General features: G+C 37.1%; 1 protein-coding gene across 1 annotated transcript; it reads left to right on the forward strand.

Annotated features, from left to right (window-relative positions):
- The first annotated feature begins 2,107 nt into the window (after positions 1 to 2,107).
- Positions 2,108 to 9,893, forward strand: LOC103992229 (phosphoribosylaminoimidazole-succinocarboxamide synthase, chloroplastic). Its single transcript, XM_009411853.3, has 12 exons — positions 2,108 to 2,412; positions 2,501 to 2,602; positions 4,515 to 4,644; positions 5,064 to 5,156; positions 5,230 to 5,318; positions 6,003 to 6,083; positions 6,454 to 6,543; positions 8,332 to 8,421; positions 8,601 to 8,651; positions 8,723 to 8,769; positions 9,367 to 9,424; positions 9,492 to 9,893. The coding sequence occupies exons 1-12, from the start codon at positions 2,128 to 2,130 to the stop codon at positions 9,546 to 9,548; spliced, it is 1,173 nt and encodes a 390-aa protein (XP_009410128.2). The 5' UTR covers positions 2,108 to 2,127; the 3' UTR covers positions 9,549 to 9,893.

The raw sequence follows: 9,893 nt of genomic DNA on the forward strand, positions 1-9,893 counted from the left end.
CTTTCTTTTATGCTATCTATCTTCTTTCTTTTGTTGCTGGAAGGAGTTTTCCTGTCTTGACCGAGCAAGGAATTATACGAGCCGAAACGTCGCTTCAGCTCTCTTTGTCTCCCAACACCAGCGCTCATCACATATCATTGCCTTTGTTCCTCGACCCTCTACTCCTCTTTCACGATCACCAGTATGTTTCGCCGCTCCACGCACAACCACAATACACCTCCGTAAGAAACAAAAGATCGGAGAGAGCATGGACTCCGTCCGAAAAGTGGATCCCTTCGAGCGATGTTGGAGGAAGGGGAATGGCCCATGTCACTTTAGGTTTCAGAGTGTTTTGGTGTGCTTTCTTTGGTATCATGATTGGTCACTTCCAAGTTTGGCTTGACATGTTATCTTCCCCTTTCCCCATCCCACCAACAGATCCAGTCACACACGTCCTCCCCCCCCCTCCTCAGCCAAGCTCCCACTAAGAACACTGTCATGCTAGAGAGCAGCATTTACAAACCCTAACACCCATCTGCGAGGCATTGACATGAGAGCTCGGGCACTCGATGGTGGCATTTGATTGCTGGCGAGAATAACGAGATGAGTCGCAGTGTTGGGAACGGACTGGATGGATGTAACGTTTCTGAGGCCACCACAACCTACCATCACAAACACAATAATACTTGATTAAGACAATACGTGGGAGACGTCCCAAAGGCGAGCCTGCGCTGCCCTAAATTTCTAAAGTTACTGATGTCTTCTTCAACTTTTGACTGTGTCACATGTGAGTGCGAACAGTGTGGCCATGACAGTAACTCGCGAACTCTGGCAGAGCTGCCCAGGCTAGTGGTAGGATCAGGGACAGGGGGCTGCCTCCACCGCACTGGCTCGTGAGAACCTTAACACTCGACGCGTACTGTGAGTGTACTGGGTTGCAAAAAGACGAAGGGCGTGCTGTTGAACTCTTGGAGTCCGTCTTCTACCTCCGGTTTTGTGTGTGCAGCGTCGCACGTAGGAGTCGCGTGCGTCCACGTTAACTCCGGGACGGAGGCCAACCGCTGTGGTAGGGTGACCCGCTCGTGTTGCATGGTTGTACGTGCGTCACGAGGGACGTTGCGTGGAGCGACGTGTGGGTTCTGCATGTCCTGCCCCACGTCAATGGCTTGGCTGTTTCCGCTCTGAGGTGCAGTACTTGTGCCAGATTTTAGTGATACAAATTTGGAGGAATTCTCTTTTAATTTACTTGATAATAAAGCATGTCTTAATCTTCTTTTTTTTCATATAAAAGTAATAGCAAAATTTGATATTTTGGACAAAAAAATACACACTTTTTTTTAAAACTTTTATAAAAAAAATTAAGTAATAGTAAAATCAAAAAGTATATAATATATAATATGTTCTGTTCTCTTTGGAAATAAGAGGAGGAGCAAAGAAGAAGATAACTCCTTTTTTATTGACAATCTTTTTACTATTGGTAAAATATAATTTATTATTTATTATTTTTAATTATCAATCTTATTTTTTTTTTTTTTTTATGAAGATAGACTCTCTTTTTCTATCGTCAAGTTTTCTTTCTCTCCGTCTGTATCATATACATCGGACTCAATTTATATTGCTAAAAAAAATAAAAAAATTATATGTCGGATATTCTTAAAATATTAAAAGAATAAGATTATAAATAATAAATAATGTTACAAATAAAAATTTCTGAAAAAATTATGGAAATGATAATCCAAGAAGAGATTGATTACATACTAAAATACAATCTAAAGTATGGATGAATTGGAGGTGACAATGAAATTTACATTTCCTTTTTACTTCCACTTTGTTTGTTTAATGATTATTATCTGAGAAGCGGTTGAAAGCTGAGGAATTAGCTGAGTGTGTTATTTGATGAGTCTATTATTGTTTATATGGAGCCCAAAGCAGCGGCTCGGTATTGATCTTGTTGGGCTTTTAATTGCCCTACAAAGAGTATTATTATTGGATTTCTGTCCGTGGACCCCTACACTGGTTTCTTATGTCCAATTACCAAGCGGGTAAGGACGTGGGTGAGTTCGAAACGTTAGGAAAAGTTTTTACCCCTTTTCACTTTCATATAAACGAGGACTTGGAAGAGCGACGCAAAGCTTGAAACGGACGCTGATGGCGGCTTCCTCTGCTCCTCCAGCGGCTCAGAACCCCCTCAAAACCCTAAGAAATGCATCCTTTCCTCGCCCCTGTCGCCTTCGCATCGTCTCGCCTGCGAGGCCCCTGCCGATCTCCGCGCTCGCCTCGTCCCCCTCCACCGCCGCCGCCTCACCACTTTCCGCCGACGCCCGCCACCGCGACGACGTCCTCCGTGCGGCCCGCGCCGCGCTATCGAACTGCCTCTCCGAGACCTACCTCGATCGCACCGTCCCCGGACTCAGCTCCAAGGCCCGAGGCAAGGTGGGATGTTCTGCTTCGGTGCTTCCCCCCTTTTTCTTCCTTCTCTCTCTCTCTCTTTTCTTGCACTATTATAGACCGATTGCTGCAGGTGAGGGATATTTATGATGCGGAGGACCATCTCGTTCTCGTTACCACGGACCGGCAGAGTGCCTTCGATCGGGTTCTTGCCTCCATCCCCTTCAAAGGCCAGGTATTTCTTCTTGTCTCCATTAACTCTGATGTGTTAGATAATGGTGAATACCACTTTTTTGTTGTTTCGTTGGTTCTCGATTCCATGGCTGATAATTGAATGACTCTGCGTCTGAACTTTTTATCTCTTAAATTAACGCTGAATTAGGCATGGAACAGGAGAAAAAAATTAGGCATTGTTCATTGTGGTCTCAATTAAGGAAAAAGCACAATGCTCCTCTCGTTCCATTATTTTTGATGTGATATGGCACTTATCGAGCGATGAGTGTTTAGAATGTTTTAACAACTTTTTAATAAACTTAAGAAAAGCCTCTCTCACATGTGACTATAAATGAATTGGATCATTGGTGATCTTCCCCAATCTGATAATCCAACAAATTGGCTAAAAACTGATCCATGTACAATATTAAAACAAGGCTTCAAACTGGAAAAAAATTATTTTGGTGTACTTATATGTCAATACTATTCACTAGCATTCTGTTCTCTACTATTGCTTACTAGTGTCCTGTCTTCTACTATTGAAGCAAGTTTTATGCTTTTCCTGTGATGGGTGTACTATTTAGAAATTATTTATAGATTGAATTAAGGTCTATCTATGTATGTCTAAGCTGTCAATCAGATTCTTGGACAGATCACCTTTTGAGCTCAGTATATGCAAATGCTTACTGTTTGTATATGGTCAAAGAATGATTGGAGTTTACACCACCGAGGATCAAAATACTTTAGTCATTGCATTTTCCTTGAATTGATGGAAACCTTTTCTCACACTTTCCTAAGCAAGGACCTAAGAGTTTGGAGGATATTTATAGCACTAATATCTCCTGTATTTATTCTAATATTTCTGAGCATGTAGGCCTTTTGACTCTACATGATGGAATTCGGCTAGGATATAAAACGATGTTCTTTTTTAAGCATCAGCTATAGCTGTGATCATCATGTGACAATATTCATATAACTGTAGAAAACGATGGAATTATAAATATAAAGCTTACCACATAAACAATACTGGTGCTTTGATCTAATTCCAATTAATCCTTACCAGACATTATACGTTCAGATCTATAATTCGTTCACTATGCCAGAAGTTCCATATTCATCGTTCTACAATACACAAACTACTTCTGATGCTTGAAGTATTCCAATCATTTATCATGTTCTATAAAAACCTAGGTTAGTCACACTTAATTCACATCAATATTCATAATCTCTAGAAAAACCTAGATTATTAGCACATCAATTAATTCTATTATGAGTTGGTCAATTAAAAGATAGATAACTGTGTTTAACTATTTTGCTTTATGGAAGCCATGTCAGTATGCATTGTGTTAAAGTTGCCTAGTATTTTGTAGGAGATAGTCAGGATCCTTAAACATGTCATATAAAATCTTCACACAAGTTGTTCTCTCCGTATCATACTTGAAAAAGAAAACTCAACTTTGACTGAATATGTAGAAAATATTATTAGATTTAAGATAAAAAGAGCTTCGGTGTCACTGGAACCAAAAGTGCATATACTAATTAATGATGCCAATTGGAGCGCCTTATTACTAAAGGAGATAGCAAAAACCAAAAATCCACACAGAAGTTTTTCTTCTCTGCTGTCTGCAACATTAAAAGGTTGGAGTAATCCAAACTACAATATTGATTTAAAAAAGATACTGCATCCAGATAATGTTCTTGATAAATTTTCCGGTCTCAGCAAACATTATATCTGTCTAAACATTGGAGGTCTCACCAACGAGACTTACTACAAGCACCATGATCTTTTCAGGATTCTTTCTTGGTTGCATGGTATTTTTAATCTTCATCCTACGGGATGTTAATAAAATTTTGTCTTCCAATTATTATGATATTTTTTCTCGTTTATAATTATTATGTTCCTCATGATGCAAGGATTGCACTTTGATTTTCAGGTCCTTAATGAGACAAGTTTATGGTGGTTCAATAAGACTCAACATATTACTCCAAATGCTGTGGTTTCTGCTCCAGATAGTAATGTGACAATTGCAAAAAGGTGCTCAGTGTTCCCAGTTGAATTTGTTGGTGAGACATTACCTGCTCTATAATTCATTTAATTGACACTATGTTTTTCTTTGGTTTAATGTTTTCTTTATAATTCATTTAATTGACACTATGTTTTCTCTTAATAATTCATTTAATTGGTCAAATGTAGACACAATATGATGGATTGATATTTTCAGTCCAAGTGAAAATGAACAACAATCAGCACAGTTGCAGTATCGTGTGATTCTCATTTTGGCTTCTGGTCTTAGAAGCTTAGTTAGATTCTTCTTCTGCTGACTTTGGCCTATAAAATCTTTAACACCAGAGCACCGATCCATGTCCTATAGACCTTTTTTGTAAAGTTGTTTGTGCAATTATTCATTTCATCATGCTTATAATGCTCAATGAACTTGCTTTACTTGCATTTTTTTCCTTTATTTTCTGGTGCATGTTTGCAGTAAGAGGTTTTGTGACTGGAAGCACTGATACATCACTGTGGACAGTCTATAATAAGGGTGTGAGGAACTATTGTGGCAATGTACTTCCTGAAGGTATATTTATTGGCCAGTATCTACTTGTGTGTAGCTACATTCAGGTAATCTTTGTTCTCTTCACATATTGCAGGAATGGTAAAGAATCAGAGGCTACCTGCCAATATTCTTACTCCTACGACAAAAGCTGTGGATCATGATGTTCCTGTGTCACCTGACGAGGTTTGTCCCAACTGATTGTTCTTAATAGATAGCACTGTTCTGAATCCGTCAATTGTACTATCCCAAGTTAATTGCATATTATACCATTGCTTCACAGAAACTCCAACTAACTTTGTTTTCAAAATTTGTCTTAAGACGTCCTCTTCTTGGCAGTTCCTCTCATGCTAAATTATTACAGAAGTTGCTCATTGATAATCATGTAATTTGTGAACTTTTTTGCTTCCCAGCTTGTTGAGACACTTTGAACTACAGGATCTGTGAAGTTTACTGAAATTGCTGTTAATTTCAATAATGTTCTCCATTTTTGAAACAAATAAGAGATGATGGTCATGTAAATAACTAAATTAAAATGCACTGATCTTTTGTTCCTAAATTCATAGTTTTTATTCTTGATCTGGGCCTCCGGAGTGTCACAAAGATTGCAGGAAAATTGTTGGGACTGTCAACTACGGTCTGTGTTTTAAATGGCCCTGGGCTTATCATGTTCCTTCAGATTGCTCATCCTTGTTGGGTCATTTTGTCAATCTTGTAATCCTCCACTTCCTATTTACTCCTCTAGTCAATTTGCACCAATGAATGAACAAAATTTATCATGAAGCTACAAGTTGGATTTGAATTGCTAAATGAGATGATTTGGAAGTCTTGTTGCTTAGCTTCTATTTATGTGTTACTGGTTATGTCCAGATTATTCAGCTGGGTTTGATGACACAAAATGAATTGGATGAAGTAAGCAGTAAAGCCTTGGCGTTATTTGCATATGGGCAGGTAGGTCCCTCTGCTCCTGTTAATCACCTTTTCTTATGCTTCTTCACAAGATACACTTGGTTCAACAAACTTTGTCAAACTTCAGTGAAATGTGAACTTTTGGTCGCTTGTTCTTTTGTCTTACCAAAGAAAGGACATATAGATGCTTATCCTGCACTACATTACTGCATGTACATTGAAGGTTTAAAGTGTCAGATGATTTGTAATTAGTCTGCTAAACTGCAGGCTTTAACATGTAAGACTTTTGTTGAAACTTGTGATGAGCTTTAACAAATTCATAATCAAATTGTATCTTGGAAATCAAACTATTATGTTATTCTAATAATCATTTATCTGTGGTTAGTGTTGATGATAAATTTATTACTTGCAGCAAGTGGCATTGGAGAATGGTCTGATTTTAGTTGACACAAAGTATGAATTTGGAAAGGGAGCTGATGGGACGATAATGTTGATTGATGAGGTGGGTTATGCTGTATGGCCTTCCTGAAACGTTATGCTATTTCACAATATAGTTGTCATGCTGTTTTTGTAATCTTTGTACCTACATCTCATATATATTTTTTGTTTGGAGTGAAAAATTTCAAATTATCTTGTTAATTAACATTTTTCAAGAATATGCATTGCCTTGCTATTTTTCTTGTTGATTAGGATCGACAATATTAGAAGATCTTCAGCAATTTGGTATGGAAGTTCTCAATCTTCCATCTTTACCTGGAGCATATCCTCCATCATCTTTTGTCTCTTCTGCAAGTTTCAAGTTAAACATTGGTTACTCGATTTGTCATATTTACCTATAAAATAAAAGTGGAATAGTTAAATTGAGAAGTGTGTCAAAAGTTTTATGTGATTGCTTTGTGCCTTTTGGATTAAGAGGTACATTCCATGAGACAATTATAAAACCAACTATAATTTATGGGTTGGAATGTTGGGTAGTTGGAAATAACATAAACAAAAAATTAACAATATTGAGATGAAAATATTGAGATGGATGTGCAGGATTACTAGAAATAATAGAAGAAAAAATAATTTTATTTGAAGACAATTAGGTTTAGTCTCCATGGAGGAGGGTAAAACAATGAAAAACCCTACATGATGTGAAAATGTTTGGAGTAGGAGGTGAATCAAATAAGAGCAATTGTGGATGGGAGGTAGAGGATGGTCTGAAAAAAGCTTTATTAGAAATAATAACAAATTTTACTCTTTTTCAGTTTAACTATAGGGATATAATCGTATAAATAACTTAATGACAGGGAAAGATTCATGTAAACGGACTTGACTGATGGAACAACAAAGTTTGTTCTTGTATTCAATCAGTCAGTTAAAATTGTTTTGATCTTTCATCCAGGTTTGCCTAGGCATATTTTTTTCTACTACAAACCCTTGGCTTTTCTGTGCCCATAGATCTGTTGTGATGTCAAATTTTTTAATCTTCCAACATCTAAGCTAGAAATAATTAAGTTTAGATGCCCACTTAATTATCTACTTTTGTAGGATTGTATGATCATGAGTTAGATCCTTTGTTGGATTCTCGTTACATCTAACATCAATTCCCAATTTAGTTGTGAGATTCATTTTTAAAGGACCAGAAGTCCAAAATTGTTATGTCATTAATCCTGCATCCCATTTTTTTTCCTTCTTGGATTTCTATGCATAATTTTTTTATGTTTTCTGCAGCCAGTCTTGAATCTGGTGAAATGAAGGTCGTATATGTTGCTGCAAACATTAGAAACCCTTTTTGCATCAACTTACCTGTTGTTGTTTGTACTAATATCATTGTTTCAATCCCCTTATCTGATTGACCGTCTTGCACTGTTTGTTACATGTGTCAGTCCCATTCACAGTTCTTAAAGTTGTTAATTTGAAAAAGACAATAGTAACTGTTTCTCATGGAGTAGCTTCAGATCTGTTTCTCTACAGTAGTGTCTTTTCCACAATGCCAAGTTAATTGCTAATTATAGTTGCATGACCAACTTACTGAACTTTCATTTGAATAAACTCCATTTGAGGATGGGGAAGTAATTGGGTTTTCCTTTCAAAAAAGTTTTCTGTTACACATAAAGCTAATATTCTTTGAGTATGGAATCTCAAATTTTCACGTGACACAGTAAAATTATTAACCATTAATTGAAGCATTGTACTCCACACATACATTTATTAACTTTTTTTTTTAATATTGTTATTTATACCGAGCAACTTCTAATATTGTTCTCCTGCTGGCAAAATATTGATATGGAATCTGATAATTTAGGTGCATACCCCTGATTCAAGCAGATATTGGATTGCCAATTCTTATGAGAAGCAGTTTAATGCTGGCTGTGAACCTGAAAATGTTGACAAGGTGTGTGATGTAGGATTTTGATATACAGATTTGGGTTTTATCGTTTCTTATGTATTCCAACTTCCTTATCTTCAATTTTACAAATGTTACTTGTAAAGACATCGTAGAATTTCTCATATATCTTAAAAAATGGTTCAGTTTGGAAGTTGCTGATGCCTTGGTATTTGGCATGTTCTTAGGAATTCCTAAGGTTGTGGTTTAAGGAACATTGCAATCCATACGAAGATGAGGTATATTGTGTACTAATTTCCAAAATTTGCATTTGTTGGAGTTGTCTGTCTCATTAACTTTGACCTTTTAGGTTCTCCCTGAGGCTCCTGAGGATCTTGTTTGTGAGCTTGCATGGCGGTATATTTTCTTTTACTCAAATCAAGATAGTAGCTTAATATTTTCTTGAAATAGAGAATAGAATGGATACTTTGTTCACATCATCATGATGCAGTGGTGGATTTAACTCTTTTTCCCAGCGAACTGGATAATATCGCCACAAAAAGCATATAAATCTAATTGTAGGTCATTCATTCCAAAATTCCATACAACAGAACAGGACAACATCTTCCACTCACAACTGGCTTGTGCCCCCAGTCTTGAAGTCACACAAAGGCTTTCAACAAAGCCACATTCTATAAGTTGTATCTTGACACATAATATATTGTGTGTTATAAGGATCGCAGATCTAATATCATCTTGAGATGTACAACTTCACAAGTTTCTCAGAAGAGGAACATTATGGAGCATTCGTCATTTAAACTTTTATGCGATCACTTTAATTAGTTCAGCATTTTGTAAACATCTTTTCGAGTGATGTTCAAAATCTAAAGCTTGCCATGTTATGGGAGTTGACGTTTGGTTGATGCCAATCTTCTTCTGAACATTGGTAACTGATGGCCTACCATTTCACAAATTTGGTTTTCACATATGGCTGATTTAGGATTTTGCATGCAGGTACATCTTCCTCTTTGAAACCATCACAAATTCGAACTTCCAACTGCCTGTTACAGAGGTATTCCAGGACATGTTTGGCTTCATATATTTAAGTGATGACGGTGTCTTATTAAATCCTTGTACAGGAACCAATACATGATAGGATATCCAGGAACGTTTCCAGGGCACTATCAAGCATATAATTGTGGTGTTTCACCTATGGAGTTTCAACTGCTGTAAGTGCAGTTGCAGCTTATGCTGCAGATCATACTTGCATTTGGATCACAATATTTCCTGGAAGATCCGGATCTCTTTTCTTGAACCTTCATGTGTTCCCCATACACCAATCAGTAACCACATGGCAGAACATGTAAACCATGCGTTGCTCAGTATAGTTCCAAACTTGTTCACATAGAATAAGTTCATGCCCTCAGATTGGAGGTCCTCTCTATTTAACAGAACGAGCATATACCATCTATTGTTGCAGAGTTGAAGGCTGTCGTTTATTTTGCTTGGAACACAAAACGAAAGTTGCTTCCATAGATTTA

Source organism: Musa acuminata, chromosome BXJ2-7 (genome assembly GCF_036884655.1).
Source record: "Musa acuminata AAA Group cultivar baxijiao chromosome BXJ2-7, Cavendish_Baxijiao_AAA, whole genome shotgun sequence".
Taxonomy (NCBI): Eukaryota; Viridiplantae; Streptophyta; class Magnoliopsida; order Zingiberales; family Musaceae; genus Musa; species Musa acuminata.

Excerpts from the sequence above, each read along its gene's own strand:
- LOC103992229 (XM_009411853.3), top strand. The coding sequence starts at position 2,128 with ATGGCGGCTTCCTCTGCTCCTCCAGCGGCTCAGAACCCCCTCAAAACC. Across the intron at positions 8,422-8,600 it reads AACCTGAAAATGTTGACAAG|GAATTCCTAAGGTTGTGGTT; the intron begins GTGTGTGATGTA and ends GCATGTTCTTAG. Across the intron at positions 8,652-8,722 it reads GCAATCCATACGAAGATGAG|GTTCTCCCTGAGGCTCCTGA; the intron begins GTATATTGTGTA and ends TTGACCTTTTAG.